This window comes from Trachemys scripta, chromosome 6 (assembly GCF_013100865.1).
Source record: "Trachemys scripta elegans isolate TJP31775 chromosome 6, CAS_Tse_1.0, whole genome shotgun sequence".
Classification (NCBI taxonomy): domain Eukaryota; kingdom Metazoa; phylum Chordata; order Testudines; family Emydidae; genus Trachemys; species Trachemys scripta.
This window is the reverse complement of record NC_048303.1, coordinates 32,012,849-32,031,040: the sequence shown is the minus strand read 5'-3', so window position 1 is coordinate 32,031,040 and position 18,192 is coordinate 32,012,849. Positions and strand designations below refer to the sequence as shown.

Genomic DNA, 18,192 nt, shown 5'->3' with positions numbered 1-18,192 from the left:
CATCCAGATGCTCCCGGGTGGAAGGCCGAGGTAGTAGCGAGGTGTACCTTTATGGAGGATTCTACCAGGCCTTGCTGTTTCAGGTGCAGAAGGTACTCTAAAGATGAGAGGTACAGGTGCCTGACAAGGGGGTGTACGACGCTGGTCGCACCAACAGGTAAATCTTTTCCACTTTGCCAGATAACTGGCTCTAGTGGAGGGCTTCCTGCTGCTGAGTAGGCCATCCCTTACTTGTTTCTGAGCACAGAAGCTCCATGGGGTTCAGCCATGAAGTTTCCAAGCCATGAGGTGGAGGGACTGCAGGGTGATGAAGGCGACCGTGGTCCTGAGTGATCAGGTCAGGGAGGAGAGGCAACGTGACCGGAGAGTCCGCTGACAGTTCCAGGCGCGTGGTGTACCAATGTTGTCGAAGCCACGCTGGTGCTACCAGAATTATCTCTGCCCCATCCCAGCAGTCCTTGAGTAGGATCTTGTGCATGAGAGAGAACAGGGGAAAGGCATAGAGCAGGTGGCCTCCCCAGGATAGCAGGAATGCGTCTGTGATTGAGCCTGGGCTGCGTCTCTGGAAGGAGCGGAACATTGGGCACTTTCGGTTGCTCCGAGTGGCCAACAGATCGACCTGGGAAACCCCCACCTTTGGAAAATGAGGTGTATGACATCCGGCCGGATGGACCTCTCATGATTGCGGACGGACCTGCTGAGGTGGTCTGCCAGTATGTTCTGAACTCCTGGTAGATAGGATGCTTCCAGGTGAATGGAGTGGGCTATGCAGAACTCCCACAACCAGAGGGCTTTCCGACATAGAGGAGAGGACTGGGCTCCACCCTGCTTGTTGATGTGAAACATGGCAGTGGTGTTGTCTGTCAGAACTGCTATGCACTGACCTTGTAGTCGGGCCTGAAAGGGCTGTGTGACTAGCATGCTAGACCTCAGCTCCTTGATGTTGATATGAAGGGAGAGCTCATCCTGCGACCAAAGGCCCTGCGTTTGGAGATATCCCAAATGCACACCCCATCCCAGAGCTGACTCGTCTGTTACTAGGGACAAGGAAGGTTGAGGGCTTTGAAGGGGACTCCCTTGCATACTGCCCGAGCGTCGAGCCACCATTGAAGGGACTCGAGCACCTGCCCCAGTACCAGGACCACTAAATTCAGGCTGTCGCATCCTGGGCGATAGGCTGAAGCGAGCCACGCCTGTAAAGGCCTAAGCCTCAGTCTGGCATGCTGGGTCATGTAAGTGCAGGCTGCCATGTGGCCGAGGAGACTCAGGCATCCCTTTGCTGCAGTGGTCGGGTATTGCCTGAGGCCTTGAATGATGTCCTTCATGGCTTGAAATTGGGACTCTGGCAAAAGGTTCTTGCCTGAACCAAGTCTAACACCACTCCAATGAATTCTATTCTTTGGGTTGGTGCCAAGGTTGAGGAGCAGACACAGTCTCTCAAATGTGAATCTGACCAATCAGACTTGAGACTCCACCTGCCCCCCCGGTGTGGCCTCTGAGCGTCCAGTCATCAAGGTATAGGTATACCTGCACCTGGCTCCAATGGAGGAAAGCAGCCACTACCCACATACACTTGGTGAACACTTGGGGGGCTGCTGAGAGGCTGAATGGAAGGACCATGAATTGATAATGTTTGTGGTCAACTACGAAGTGTAGGAATCACCTGCGTACAGGCCGAAAAGCTATATGGAAATATGTGTCTTATGTCGAGGGCAGCATACCAGTCTCCCAGATCCAGAGAGGGAATAATGATGCCCCAGGAAACTATGTGAAACTTCAACTTTACCATGAACTTATTGAGTGGATTAGGAAGTATCGGGAGTAGAATCCCTTGTCCCTGAGCTCCTGAGGAACCACCTCCACTGCTACCCTGGCGAGAAGCGCCCGCACCTCCTGGATAAGGAGTTGCTCATGAGAAGGGTCCCTGAAGAGGGATGGTGAAGGGGTGGGAGGGAGAGTAGGAGCAGAATTGGAGAGACTATCTCACTTCTACCGTATGGAGAACCCTGCAGTCCGAAGTTATTCGGGACCAAGCACGGTAGAAGTGGGACAGATGATTCAAGACTGGTGAGTGGCACCACGAAGCTGGGGAGTGGCGCCAAGATCGGGATCTGTGCGGGGACACTGACCGGTGCCAGGAGCAAGACCTGCTGAACGACGGGGATCAGCGTGAGGATCAGCATTGCGATTGGGAGCACCGGCGCAACCTGGAGCAGTGCCGCCAGTGCGACCGGTGCCGCGACACCGAGTGGCAGTGTTGAGGGATGGAACATCATCGGTTTGCCTTGAGACGGTGCCACACGTTGCAATATCTGAGGCTTGGCTCGAAGGACCGGGGTGCAGTCATGTCAATTAGGTCCCTCACGGCCTCAAAAGTGTCCGGGGTGGATGGCAATTCCACCTCCTTAATGACCTGGATTGGGGAGTCCAATGGCACTGGACTTGATGGTCCCCCTTGCGGGGCCGAAGTCTTTGGCCCTGGGTACTCCTCTCTGGGACGTGCCCCATTGGCCAGCTCCAAAGGGGTGGGTCTCTGAGTCAGAGATGCACGCCTCCCCTGCTGCTGGTGCTGCTTCTGCATGGGGAAATGGGACCGGTGCCGGGTCGATCCCTCCAGTTTCGGTGCCCGGGAGCAGCGGTGCTACAGGTCTCTCACAGTGTCCTTCCATGGTGCTGCTTCTACCAATGCTGTCAGGGCGCTGCGCACCGATGAGCTTGGTTCCGGGTCTTGCCACACCAATGAAGGTTGCAGTCTGAGTGCTGCCTCAATAAGGAGCTGCTTGAGGCAAAAGTCTCACTCCTTTTTTGTTCTGGGGCGAAACCCTTTACAAATCCTGCACTTGTCCAGTTGGTGTGCTTCCCCCAGACACTTTAAGCAAGCGTCATGGAGGTCGCCTGTTGGCACAGGCTTGTTGCAAGACTTGCAGGGCTTGAGCCCCTGGGACTTAGGCATGTAAGTCCCCCAAGGAGAACAGAGTTGGGGTGGAGGGTCAACCCCCCCCAGCCCAACAGCTAACTAACTACTAACTAGAGCTACAAGAACTAAACAACTACAAAATACAAACAGTCCAAATAGAAGCTTGGGAAATGTGGAGAGCTTGCAAAGCAAGACGCCATAGTTCCAATGACCGTCACTGGCAGTAAGAAGGAACTGAGGAGGCGCTGGGTTGGAAGGGTCATATATTGAGTGCCATGAGGACACCACTCCAGGAGGCTCCACAGCTGACCTGAAGGGTGCTGCTAGGGGAAAAACTTTCCGACGACTGTGCACGCGGCGTGCACACACCTAATTGGAATTGATATGAGCAATCACTCGAAGAACCACCTGTTATTGTGTAATTCACAAAGACAGAAGGAATATAAAACATCAGTTTGAAATGGAAAGGTAATGTTTGTTCTGGGAAGTCTACTCCACAGCTGTCTTGTTCTTTTTTGTGAGTGTCAATGACAGAGTAATAAACATAAGCATGATAAAAGTAGTTCTGTAGTACACCTCTACCTCGATATAACGCTGTCCTTGGGAGCCAAAAAATCTTACCGCGTTATATCGAACTTGCTTTGATCCACTGGAGTGCGCAGCCCCGCCCCCCCCGGAGTGCTGCTTTACCACGTTATATCTGAATTCATGTTATATTGGGGTAGAGGTGTATATGAAAAAGTGTCTTTCATACTAACTTTGACAGTGCAATATTATAACTTATTAATTGTGTAAAAGCAAAGTATAACTATTCTTTTCTCCAAAAATAGCCAGTAAATTTTTTTGAAGTTGCAATTTCATATATATGCTATGTGGAGTAGCAGAAAAGGAGAAGGGTAATGGGGTGCAGAATTATGCTCCAAGACTAAAGAAATTTAGTTTCTATGTCTCCCAAGTGACACATACAGTTACATATTTTCACTCATGAATTATAAATTCAAAAGGGACCATTGTGATCATCAAGTTTAACTGCCTGCCTAACACAGGCCATAGGACATCCCTGAATTAATTCCTATTTGAACTAGAGCATATCTTTTAGAAAAACATCCAGTCTTGATCTAAGAATTGCAAGTGATGGAGAATCCACCACAATCTTTGGTAAATTGTTCTAACAGTTAATTACACCCTCATTGTTACAATTTACACTTTATTTCTAGTCTGAAATTATCTAGCTTCAACTTCCAGCCATTGGATCTTGATAAACTTCTGTATTCTAGATCAGAGGTTCTCAAACTGTGTTCCGCAGACCGAGCTCCATTCAGGTGGTTCACGGATAGGACTCTCTAAGGTGCGCGCCTGGGTGGCTGCACATGAGAAAATGAAGGGAGACCCACCTAATTAGTGGAACTGTGCAGGTGTGGCTCCGCTAATTAGGTGCCTGGACCCTGGAGAAGATGCACATGTAAGGTGAGGGGGTGGCCTGGGGGTGGGGGGAGGAATATGGGGTAAAAAAGTAGTTCCAGTCTTAAATAGCAAATTTTGTCTTGTGGTGATCTTTAAAAAGATGGTGGGCAGATTTTCAGAGGTAGTGGGCACCAACAGCTCCCACTGATAGTCAGGATGTGCGTACACTTATAATATACATTATTCTATCAACAAAATAGAACTGCACATTAAATTGCCCAGTCAAAACACAATGGGTATGGATTACTTTTAACACAACGATTAATATATGGACACAGTGTTTGCAAGAAGTGCCTTACTGAGTATTTCTCACTAGAGCTCAGCGGAGGATGGAATTTCCATTTCACAAAAGGTATTCGGTACCCTGAGATTTTAAACTTTGGTTTCATTCTGAATTGGAACAAAACCTGAAAATTTCAAAATTCTTTGCAAAAGAAAATTCTGGAAACAAAAATAATTTCAGATTGACAAACATTTAATTTTGACAAAAATTAATTGTTTTGTTTTGATTTTTATATAACATACAATACAAAATTTTAAAAAATTCAAAACAGTCATTTCAAAATGAAAAACCAAAATGTTTTCTTCCAAAAATGTTGAAATGTGATGTTTCAATATTGTCAGAACTTTTCCTCATTTTTCTCCCTAACCAAATTTTGGCAAAAACAGACATGATTTTGCAAAGCATTTCAATTTCAACCAAACTACATATTCCAACAGAAAATGGTTCACTCAAAGTTTTTCCAACCAGCTCTATTCTTATCTTATCCTGTGTGGGTTCCTTTTAACTGTAACCTTAACTGTGAATTTCCTGCATTAGTAATACTTGGTTTGGGGTTAATATCAACATCCCAGTATTTTTTTTTTTTTTTTTTTTTTGCCCTTAAGGAGCTTATCAAATATGTACTTTCAACACAAGCTCCATCTTCATGTAGTTTTTGTCTAGGAATATCCAGGAAATGAAGATATTAATAACTTAATGAATCTACTCTATGGTCATCAAATATGATATGTACATCAAATTACCTGATTTTATATCTTGCATAGAATGAAAATCCAATTTGTCTTCAACTAAAGCATCTTCCTCTGTCACATTAACATAGACTCGATCAGTGACTGGATAAAATAAACAGCATATACTCTGATTTGTTTGGCAAATATCATCACAATTTGTCTCCATAAAAATGGGTCTATTACCAAAAACAAAGAGCAGAAAGAGGAAAACACTTAAAATCATTCTAAAATACAGAAAAAAAATATTTAGAGGCTATCTTCAACAGCTCTTCATTAAAATTCATTTTGAACCAAGTGTATATTTTCTCTCTAGATAATTTAATCTTGACAGCCATAATAGGAAACATTTTAGAAAGGTACTTTCCTAATTCTTCTGCAGAATTTATTGCAGAAGTTAATGGATTACTTTACCAAAGAAGTTTTTCCATCCATTCTGTTGTGTGTCTTCTGTATATCTATATTTTCTAAAAGTCACCGCATTTTTCATTATTTAAAACATGTTAATCATCTTCATGTTCAATACCCTCAGTCGTAACCGACTTACAATTCATAACAACATACTGTCTCAGGAGGCTTATTAGAAGACCAATTAAAATTACTTAATTACTGGACCAGACTAGACCAGGGTATCAAGACCCATTTTAGACATAGAATCATAGAAGTGTAGGGCTGGAAGGGACCCCAAGACTTCACTTAGTCCAGTCCCCTACACTGAGGCAGGACCAAGTATACCTAGGCCATCTCTGATAGCTGTTTATCTAACCCACGGGTTCTCAAACTGGGGATCAGGACCCCTCAGGGGGTCGTGAAGTTATTATGTTGGGGGTCGCGAGCTGTCAGCCTCCACCCCAAACCCCGCATTGCCTCCAGCATTTATAATGGTGTTAAATATATTTTAAAATGTTTTTAATTTATAAGGGGGGGTCACACTCAGAGACTTGCTATGTGAAAGGGGTCACCAGTACAAAAGTTTGAGTATCACTGGTCTAATCTGTTCTTAAAAACCTCTGATGACAGGGGTTCCACAACCTCCTTTGGAAGCTTATTCCAGTTCATAACTACCCTTATAGTCAGAGTTTTTCCTACTATCTAACCAAAATCTCCCTTGCTACAGATTAAACTGATTATTTCTTATCCTACCTTAAGTGGACATGGAGAACAACTGATCACCATCCTCTTTATAACAGCTCTTATCATATTTGAAGACTGTTCTCAGGTGCCCCCTCAGTCTTCTTGTCTCACAACTAAACAAACCCAGTTTTTTTAACTTTTCCTGTTAGGTCAGGGTTTCTAAATCTTTTATCATTTTTGTTGCTTTTCTCTGGATTCTCTCCAACTTGTCCATATCTTTCTTAAAGTGTGGGACCCAACACTGGATACAATACACAGTACCAATTACAGCAAAACAATTATCTCCCATATCTTAGGGCTGGTCTATACTACCGCAGTAAGTCGACCCAAGTTACACCACTTCAGTTACAGTAACTTTAAGCGAAATGATGTTAAGTGAATCCAACTTCCCCATAAGAATTAATGTAAATAGGGGGAGGGGTAGGTTCCAGGGAAATTTTTTTCACCAGGCAAAAGACTATTATACACACACACACATACACACAGAGTATAAGTTTTAAACAAACAATTTAATACTGTATACAGCAATGATGATTGTGAAGCTTGGTTGAGGAGGTAGAGTCAGAGGGTGGGATATTTCCCAGGGAATGCCTTATGGCTAAATGATGAACTAGCACTCGGTTGAGCCCTCAAGGGTTAACACACTGTTGTTAATGTAGCCTCATACTCTACAAGGCACCACAAATGGAGAGTGGAGACACAGCATGGCAGAGAGAGCCAGGGACACACACTGTGTGTGTGTATATGTGTGAGAGAGAGAGCTAGAGACACACACCGCGCATGTGTGTGTGAGAGTGAGAGAGAGAGACACACACACACACACACACACCGTGTGAGAGAGAGAAAGAAATGCCCCTTTAAGTATGTTGACTCCACTCCAAGTACACTGCCTTTTTAAGTAGATCAGCAAGTTGAGACAACAGTTGCTGCCAGCAAGCTCCCTCCGTTCTGAACCCTGTCATGTCTCCCTCATGCTCTGTGGAGATGAGGTACAAGAGTGGGGGCAGGAGCTGGGAAGGGGGGGGGACACGCTGACATTAGCACCCTTCTTCCCCCCTGCTTCCCCACACAGCAAGCAGGAGGCTCCCAGGAGTAGCTCCAAGGCAGAGGGCAGAAGCAGCACATGGCAGTGGGGGGAGGGACAGCTGAACTGCCGGCAACTGATAGCCTGCTGGGTGGCTGCCGCACAGGGAACTTAGGGGAACGGGGAGCTGATAGAGGGACTGCCACTCCACCCTGGTTCCAAGCCCCCACATGCTCCAACATGCTGCTCCAATATGCTGCTCTTCCTGCAAGCAGTGGACAAAACAGGTGGCTGCCAAACAATGTCATAAGGAAGCATTGCACAACTTTAAACAAGCATGTTCTCTAATTGATCAGCAACGTAATGTTAACCGGAATGACATTAAGTGAGGAGTTACTGTACGTAACTAACATAACTGAAGTCAATGTAGCTTAGGTCGACTTACCACGGTGTCTACACCACGCTGTGTCGACGGGAGATGCTCTCCCACCAACTTCCCTTACTCTTCTCGGGAAGGTGGAGTACACAAATCGATGGGAGAGCGCTCTCGCATCGATTTAGTGTGTCTTCACCAGACCCGCTAAATCAACACTCATTACATTGATCGCAGCAGTGACGATCTACCCATAAGTGTAGACATGGCCTTACATACAATACTCCTGTTAATATACCCAAGAATGATATTAGCCTTCATCACACAGTTGGAGTTACAATGAAGAATTACACTATGTGTTCTAACAAAATACAAATAAATTTATAATACTTATAATAAATAGTGGGGTTTACACTAGTTATGCTCCAAAGTGCTACAATGTACCCTTCTTATGAGTAAGCCCACAAAAGTTCAAGGCTTGAAATTAAAGATTTGTTGGTACTGCTTTGAGCAGGGGATTGGACTATATGACCTCCTGTGGTCTCTTCCAACCCTAATCTTCTATGATTCTATGACTTATTCCAAAGCATTCTTATGTGTAAGACATATTACTACAAAGTAATCAAATTTGGTGTAGCCAGACAGGATGGTAAGGAGCTTGTTTTAAGTGATTTTCAGTTGAAAGCCTTGGAGAAAAAAAATCATTTATTTATTCCCATAGTAGATGCAATAACAAGGAAAGTTTCTTCACACTACTCCACCAAAATGCCTCCACCCTGACTTTGAAGCACAACATTTAGTGTGAAAAGGTCAGTTTGATCTCCATATACATTCAGTTCTTGATTTCTTTGGTGAGATTGCAAATAAGGATATAAATGCCAAATTATGATATGGATATCTGCCCATTAAATAGTGGATTAAAAGCATTAATTTATTTCACAGAGGAGACTAAAAAGATAACAGAGTAGAATAACTTTTCTCATTACAGGCCTCGAGTTAAACTGGTGACCAAAAGGTGACAGTCTTCATCCACCATAGCCAAAGTCCTATACTTACCGCTTTCTAACAAGAGTATATTTTGTTGTAAGATACGTTTCTTTTCCTGGAATCCAACTGCAAGTAAATTTAACATTGTAATGGTAAATGCAGGAAATATTCCCTGGTGTGCTTGGTGGAACTATAATCAGATTAAAAAAGAGAGAATTAAACTCTAAGACAAAAACTTATAATTGAATTCTGTACAGAAATAGTATGATCTCATCCAGTCAGAAGGCTTAGCTTCATGGCAAATTTCAATAAATTTACAATATGCATATCCCTACTTTGACTCACTACTGCCCTTAGAACTCAAACAAATGTTTTTAGCCAAATTAATTCTCAAAAAAATATATAACTAAGCATTTTGGCATAATAAAAAACAGCTTTTAGTACTTTCAGTAGCAATCTTATCTTGGGCCAATAAACACATAGACCTTCCGTCTCAAAGTTTATTTTGCTCAGATATATATTTGTGATTATCTCTCTAGATATAGATATATCTTACTTGCCTTGTAAATAAGATGCACCCTCAAGTTTTCTATTATATTACAAAATCAAACCATAGAACCAGTGATAATATGATGCAAAGGCAGGGAATTAACTCCCTTCTTAGACTTCCCACACGAGTTGGGGCTGAAGGCCAAATTAGCTGTTTGGAATAAAGGCAGGAAACTCCTTAAAAGTGTAGTAGTCAGAGAGAAAAGCAGCCAGCCTCTGAAAAGGCAGAGTTCCTACTGGTTCCTTCTAAGAGTCTTTGACTCCACAACCAGTAATATCACTGATCTAAGGCCCTTGCATGAGCCTTTGACTTTGAGGGTTGGGGGAGTTACCTGTATTATTTGTCAGCACCTCACACTAAAGAGACCACTGATTTCCCCCATCTACTAAGAGCTAGAATTCCCCTCCCCTAAAAAGGAAACCCACTGTAATCTTTACAGTGGGGAGGCATCTAGGATAATATGAGACTCCAAAGATGTTCCTGTGCCAAAACCAGGCTCCCCATACGGAGGAATGGGAGCTGAGTAGGATGGAACTAGTCTCAATGGAACAACCCAACTGAAGTACCCCTCAAACTAAAGCAGCCCTCTCCCACCCAAGATAACAAAAGCAATGGACCTCTCCTTTGTTAAAGTGCTTGTGGCACACTGGACTTCCTGCCTTCTACTCTCCTCTCTAGTGGTGGACTTTGCTGCACTGATGGGGGAGGGATAGCTCAGTGGTTTGAGCATTGGCCTGCTAAACCCAGGGTTGTGAGTTCAAGCCTTGAGGGGGCCATTTAGGGATCTGGGGCAAAATTGATCCTGCTATTGAAGGTAGGGGGCTGGACTCTATGACCTTTCGGGGTCCCTTCCAGCTCTATGAGATAGGTATATCTCCATATTATCCTTGGATCCAAACTTTACTGAAGAATTGACCCCCTCCAGTGCTTAATTTGTACTGAAAGAGGTGCCAGAGATCAAGCAACCTTTTTACTTTCATAGCTGATACGGCAAGCCCAAAGGTGCTATGGCTCAGCCCCAGCAAGCCCTGGCACAAATTAAGCACTGGCCCCCTCTCAGTCCTGAGCAAGAATCTGTAGATCCTGCCTTAATTCATCCCCAGTCACAGGAGCTTTAGACTGAAATGCATGTTTGTGCAAAAGGTCATCACTTTCAGACAGCTTATAGGACAATTATAATTTGCTGGACAAGAGGAGCTTACTCAGTATCTTCCCTGGAGATTGTTAGGGTCGGGTAGACTAGATGTAACACTTTAGCATCTAAGAGCTTGAACAAAAGCCCACGGAAGTCAAGAACTATGAACACGCATCAGCAAGGGAAGCAGGTATTCCTCTGTCATTTCAGAAAAAATGCTTGTACATAGATGTCCTAAAAATACAACAATCTAACAAATGGACTAATAATTTTAAAACATTTAAAAGTTGTGCACTATAACTATTAAGGGAATCATTTACATTAGTATCTTTTAAAACCATTTAATTTCAAAATCATGTAATTCTACTTACAGCCAGATTTAACTTTGATGTGAACCAGAAGTTGTTCTTTATCTGGATATTTAATTAAGCATTTCACATGTGCACTTTCATGGGTGAAATTATGGATGGTTACACCAGCAACAGTTTCATTGATAATATTGTAGTTTTCTTGTGCAATCAAATTCTGATTCAACTTCCAGATAATGTGACTTGCATTTCTGTAAGGCATGTCATAATTTCCCAGAATGCAAAGAAGTTTTAAGGTTGAACCTCTTTCAATTTCAGGAGACTGGGGAGAAATGTAAGCATTTCTCATAGAATTTCTATCTAAAAAACAAAAACAAAAAATGTCAGAAGATGGGTATGTCTACACTGTAATTAAATACCCATGGCTGGCCCGAGTCAGCTGACTCAAGCTCGCAGGACTTGGGCTAAGGGGTTGTTTAACTCTAGTGTAGATGTTTGGGCTCTCTGGGACCCCACAAGGGGTGAGGTCCCAGAGCTTAGGCTCCCGAACATCTACACTGAAATTACAAATTAAATACTTTATTAGTTTTATTTTTGCATGTATGTAACTGCTGTAGTTACCACTGGATCATTAGATGATCCTGAATGGGAGAACAAGCAGTTCACATGATAATCTCCATTAAAATGCATTCCTTACTACAGTAAAGCTTGAGAACTTCTGGCGTCAAATTTACACAGTATCCTACTTCAACTTATTCAAACAGGTGGAGCACCTTGTAAGTTAAACTATTTTTCCACTCAAATGTCATTCCCAGATCTTGAGGAACAGTTGTCACCACAATCAGCAACCCAGGTCCTGCATTAAGATAATTCATTCATTAAAGGTGAAATAAATTTCTCATACTAACACAGAAGTGAAAGAAAAAACTTGAAACACCAAACTAAAGCAGCAATAAATACAGAACCATAATACATTGTTGAAATAGTATGTCCACAGTCTGATTCCAGAAAATCCTCTTAAATATATCTCCTATCCCCTTGTTCTGGTCCTATTTACCAATTAGAGACTCAATTATGTGCAAAGTAAAAATTACAAGGGCACTGGGTGGCAGGCTGGAACATACTAGTACCTCAGTATTCTGTGGACCAGCAGTCAAGACCCATAGGCCCTGACATCACCCGCATCCTCAATAATAGTCTAAATACTAAGATGGGTGAACTTGAGTGCCTGGTATTAAATGAGGATATTGATATAACAGGCATCACAGAAACTTGATCTAATGATGACAGTCAATGGGAAACCATCAGATCAAGGTACAAAATATATAGGAATAACAGAATAGATTGGGCTGGTGAGAGAGTGACACCATATGTGAAAGAAAGCATACAGTGTCAAATATAGTAAAAATCTTAAATGAATCAAACTGTACCACAGAATCTCTACAGCTAGAAATTCCATACTTGAATAATAAGAGTAGAGCAGTAGGAATATACTACTGACTACCTCATCAAGATGGCAATAGTAATTGTGAAATGCTAAGGGAAATTTAGAAAAACTACAAAAATAGAAAACTCAGTAATAATGTGGGATTTCAACTATCCCCATATTGACTGGATACATCATCTCTGGACAGCATGAAAAAATAAAGTTTCTAGACACCATTAATGACTGCTTCTTGCAGTAGTTAGTCTTGGAACTCACAAGGGGAGAGGCAATTCTTGGTTTAGTCCCAAGTGGAACACAGGATCTTGTCCAGGAGGTGAATATAGCTGAACCACTCGGTAATATATATAATTAAATTTAACATCCCTATGGGAGGAAAAATACCAAACAAGCCCATCATGGTAGCATTTAACTTCAGAAAATGGAGCTACACAAAAATGAGGAAGCTAGTTAAATGGAAATTAAAAGGAACAGTCACAAGAATGAAATGCCTGAAAACTGCATGGGAACTTTTCAAAAACACCATTATAGAGTCTCAAATTAAATGTATACCCCAAATTAAAAATAATAGTAAGAGGACCAAAAAAATGCCACCATGGCTAAACAGAGTGAAAGAGGCAATTAGAGATGAAAATTGGAAGTCAAATCCAGCTGAAGAAAATAGAAAGGAACAAACTCTGGCAAATCAAGTGTAAAAGTATAATTATGCAGTCCAAAAGAATTTGGAGAGCAACTAGTAAATGACTCAAACTAACAGCAAAAAATTTTTTTAAGAACATCAAAAGCAGGAAGTCTGCCAATCAGTGGGGCCACTGAACAATCGAGATGCTAAAGGAGCACTCAAGAAAGACCAGGCCATTGAGGAGAAGATAAATTACCATAAATCGTTGCACAGGTATTCACTGCAGATGATGTGAGGGAGACTTCCCACCTGAGCCATTTTTAAGAGACGAATCTGAAGAACTGTTTGTGACAGAATACACCCCTGTATTCACACCATACACCTTATTGTAATAATCTTTGTGCAAAGCATGCCTTTCAAGGTATCATTTCAAAACCCATAATTTGTTGGTCAGTATTGTCCCAGTAAATGTGTGTGGCAACATTGTATGTGAAATTATAAAATTCCCCTGCATGGTGTTATTAACATATGTTCCAAATGTCACAGCTCTGCCCAGATGGAAGTTGGCGAACAGGTCAGGTCTGTCGTAAACAAAGGAATGGGTGCTCTACTTAATTTGCATTTAAGCAGTAAACAGAGTCATCAAGCAGGAAGTGAAGATGAAGAAAGTTCAAACAGGTGAAAAAACCAGCAGAGAATATCCATCCACATAATCTCTTTGGCTCCTGTGTCTCAAGTGGAAATGTTTTTCAAGAGGGGGCCTGAAACTATACAAAGGAGGGACAAACACACCAAGGCATCCCTCTTTCTCTCTCCCCCCTTACCTATCACACTCACTGCACCTGAAGAGACAAAGGAAGCAGGGGGAAAGGTACAGAACAAAACCATTTGTGATCATGGTATTACAGCTAGCTGAGCCATGCATCCTGCCCCTAGAGGTTGCCATATGTTTCATCTCTCATTATAAGAGGGGTTGGTATCACAGTGTATTATTAAGGTTGTCGGATACTTCCTATTATAATATCCTGTTTCAATTGCTTATAACTTTGCCAAACTAACTATTTGGATTCAAATTTTCCATATGGAAAGAAATAATTTAAGATGCACAGGCAATCTTAAGTCTGACAATTCCTAACTTTTTAGTGCTTGACTTTGCAACCTCAATAATGTTCTTTTAACATAGCTGATATTATAAACAAACATTACACACAAACACACAAACTCTCTTTCATTAGAATGACGTGGTCTATGAATATGAAAATAAGATGCAGATAGGGTGGTGGTCTGAAGTGCTCATCATCTAGTTCATTCAGTGAAATAGTCAAATTTTGTTCCAAATGTGTGTCATTTCCCTCTATACTACACATTATTAACCCAGCTCTCCTCTCAAACACCCTGTTTGTTAGGGAAGTTGCAGAAAGCAAATTTCCTTTGCTTTTCAGTGGTGTTTGTGCCCCATGGTACAGGACAACATTAATGTGACTAAAATGCAAAGCTTCCAAAACTGCTTTCATATGTAGGTGATCTTTTATTCCTTTTTACTTCTGCACCCCAACAAAGGAACTCATCTCTTCCATGCTTTTTGCTCTTTTTCTCTAATGCCATGTTAACCTACATGTATGCATTTAGGTAGGTTGAATCATCTATTTACTTCTTTTGTTACACAAGTGTCCAAATCAAAGATTTTAAATACTGGTTGCATAGTGATCTATCTGATAGGTTACTGTTCAGTTGTACATCTATACATTCTGTATCCCTTCCATAGAGTGTTCTGGCTTCTGAAGACATTTGTATATTTCTTGCATGCAACTCAAAGCCAAAAAGAGACAAAAATCCTTTTAAACGTGACCTTGTTGCCTGTCGTGTGATTACTTTAAAATCTTTGCAAAGTGATGCATAACAATTTGCACGTGAACTGCCAATTTAGCCACTAAAGACTCAATTTTTTGCCAAATTAGCACTGTTATTTCCTGTTCTAAGGATAAAGGAAAATTGGAATCTCAAATACTATTTTGCACTGACGACAAATACCAACTCTTTAAATTGTGAACAATATATGATCGTTAAGGTTTATTAAATTTGTCTCTGAATAGGGAATACGTGGCTGTACAAATCTTGCCTGTAAATATTAAATACTGTTAGTTCACATTTGTTTAGTTTAAAATTCTTCAAAAAAGCTGCATCCTGACTGGCTGACAATGAGAAGCTTTGTCATGGCTTTTCAATACAGATGCCCTCCTCTTCCCTAAGCAAGGGAAAGAATTATCTAATTAATGTGGTTTGTTCTGTGAGTTTATAATGAGATTAAGCAAATACTGATATTATATTTATTATCTGCTTTCTAACTGTAAATTGAGATCAGCTACAATATCTGTGATTACTTCATTTGTTGCTCTATGCTACTCCACAAATACCATTTCCAATTAACTGGGATACAGCTGAAAACATTTAGATATTTAGTACATACCTAATCGAAATTCTAGTGTTTTAAATGTACTTTTTCCATTCAGTTACTCTTGAAAAGATAGCAGTTTTTCCTTTTCTTTGGAAAGATTTCTTAAAATAAGACACAAGTTAGTAATACAGAAGTGTTTCATCCTACCTGCTTTATACGTTCTGCAAAGCACAGTAAATATCCAAAGCAAACAGTAAAACATTTTCTTTACAATAACTGGGAGCAGGGAACACTGTAATGAAATAGACATAAAAAGTTATTTATTTCAATTGATAGGGCACCTCCTCCACCTCTCTCAGTGCTGTACACCAATACAATAATCCAAACAAAATAAATACAAAGGTAAACTAACATTTATTTTTAAGTCTTTTTTCCAGTTGTCTGTGTTTCCCAAAGGAGGATGTCAAATTGACAATGCTTTGCCTTATTGAAATCCCTAATGTTATGCTTACTAATTTAGAAACTTCCTCACATCATCTTACCAATAAACCTTGACTTTGTTCAGAGAATCATACTTCAACAGGAGGGATGTGGTACATGTGTCCCAATATATGCATTAATAAGCATTATGAAATCTGTTACTCTATTGGGTATTATAGGTCAACACTGCAGTGTAGTTACTGTACAGTAATAAGCTTAGGATAGGCACTTTTTAGGAAGATATAACTCAAAATAAAATCTCTTAGAAGGGTTTTCTTTTCTTTCTATAAAGGAGTTAGCTCCATCCATTAAGTCCTTAATTCAGCAAAGCACGTTACCATGTACTAAACACTAAGCATAACCCCAAAAGCCCCAAAGTCAGTGGAGCCATTCATCTTCATAAGTGCTTTGTTGAAACACAACCCAGATTCTCAGATGAGTTATTGATGGACAGTAAAAGTTCAAGTGTAACATGCTGATAATAATGTTATTTCCATGTTATTTATTTATGCATACACTCAAGTTATCCTGGATTTTAAAGTAGCAGCCGTGTTAGTCTGTATCCGCAAAAAGAACAGGAGTACTTGTGGCACCTTCCTGGATTTTAAGGGGCATATGTTATTTCCACTCTCTCCCATGTCAGTAATGGACAATTTTTTGCCTTGACTATTTCCTGTCTACTAAATCCTCTCTTTTTTTTTTTATTATTCATTCATTATTGTTTTCATCACTGATGGATCCAATCAGAATCAGGGCCCTGTTGTGGTAGGGGTCATACAACTGCATACAAAGACGTGGGGAGCTCACAATCCAAGGGCTTGGCCTTTTGCAGCAATAGCAGGGCTTAAAACCTGGGGACCGAGGCATGCCCCGTCCCCCGGCTGAGTCCCATTCGGAACTAATGAAGAGTTGAAAACTACTGCTAAGGATAACTAAGAAACTACTAACTATATACAACTATATTACAGGTTTTCAAAGTTCGCAAGAACAGAGAATTAAACAACACTAGTCAAAGCAGCAGATGTTCAGGCACCGTCACTGGCGGCAAGAAGGAACTGAGGGTGGGGGGAGCCGGTGGCACCCCTTATACCGCACCATGCGGGTGCCACTCCAGGGGACGCCAGAGTCGGTCCCCTACAGATACTGCTGAGGAAAAACTTCCAGCACTGGTGCATGTGGCGAGCACACACACCTAATATGGAATGGACATGAGCAAGCACTTGAAGAAGAAACAGACATGACTGCTATCAAAAATGCCACATTAATGTTTAGAAAGTAATGTGGCACCTTCAGGAGTGGTTCAAACAAAGAGCCTTACTAGCACAGAGAACTAGGCAAGATCCCATATGAGAACTGTATGCACTTCAGGAGGAGGATGCTTTCTTAAGAAAAAACACTGGATATCTGGGTAAGACGAAACTCTATACTTGTCTGCTCTACTAAGGATGCTAACCAAAGGACCAACTTGACTTTTGAGAGTCTGAACTGCCAATCCTAGCCTGAGTCCATATTGAAGAAATGTGATAATCTCTGGCACCTATGTAGTAGTGGGGGGGTGAGAGCTTTGTCCTGGTACCAAGGGATAAGTCTTAACCTGGCCCTTGAATACACAGAAGATATAATAAATAGTCGATTTATTTCTGGAAGCTAAAATAGTGGTTATTACCTCTCTGAATAACCTCTTCGACTTAAGAGGCTCTGATTAAGCACCAGACAGCTACATTCAGACTGTCTGGATTCTGATGCATGATTGGCCTTTGTAATATCTACCATCTGCTTTCTGTCCAGAATGGATATGATATTTGTACCATGTCAAGGAGATCAAAGAACTAAGATCTCCTTAGCCAGAATAAGGCTACCAGAATTACCAGTGCTGCATCACTAATGGTCTTCAGTAGCATTACGGTGAGGAGAGGACAAGGGAGTGAAAGCATATAAGAGTCCCTTTTGATCATCTTTGTAACAAGGCACCTGTTGCCTTCACTTTATGATCCCATAGCAAGAGCAGAACATTGAAATCTTGTCCATTCAGGTAGGCAAACAAACATCTGTTGCTAGGAGACCAAATTTCTTTACCAGGAAATGGAATATCTCTGTGTAGTTCACATTCTGAATGATCCAACTTTTACCTAATGAGCCAGAAGGCCATTAACATTCCATTTTCCCACAGAAGTGAAGGGAGTGAATTGACTGCATATTCTTCTCTGTACAGTCAATAGGAAGTGAGCCTCTCTCTGCAGGACTGTAGACCTTGTTCTCCTATGTCTGTTGACATATAACATGGCTGGGTGTTGTCTGTCATGATCAGTGCATGAGGGGAATCAAGACATGTGAGTAAAGCCTTGAGA

At 41.6% G+C, this 18,192-nt stretch overlaps 1 protein-coding gene across 1 annotated transcript in view; it reads right to left on the bottom strand.

Annotated features, from left to right (window-relative positions):
* The window catches only part of IL31RA (interleukin 31 receptor A), a 77,743-nt gene that overhangs the window by 45,930 nt on the left and 13,621 nt on the right, over positions 1 to 18,192 (bottom strand). The window contains 4 exon segments of the mRNA XM_034773225.1: positions 5,408 to 5,571; positions 8,980 to 9,100; positions 10,967 to 11,263; positions 15,572 to 15,656. Of these exon segments, the coding sequence (XP_034629116.1) occupies positions 5,408 to 5,571; positions 8,980 to 9,100; positions 10,967 to 11,263; positions 15,572 to 15,626 (637 nt within the window). The 5' untranslated portion in view covers positions 15,627 to 15,656.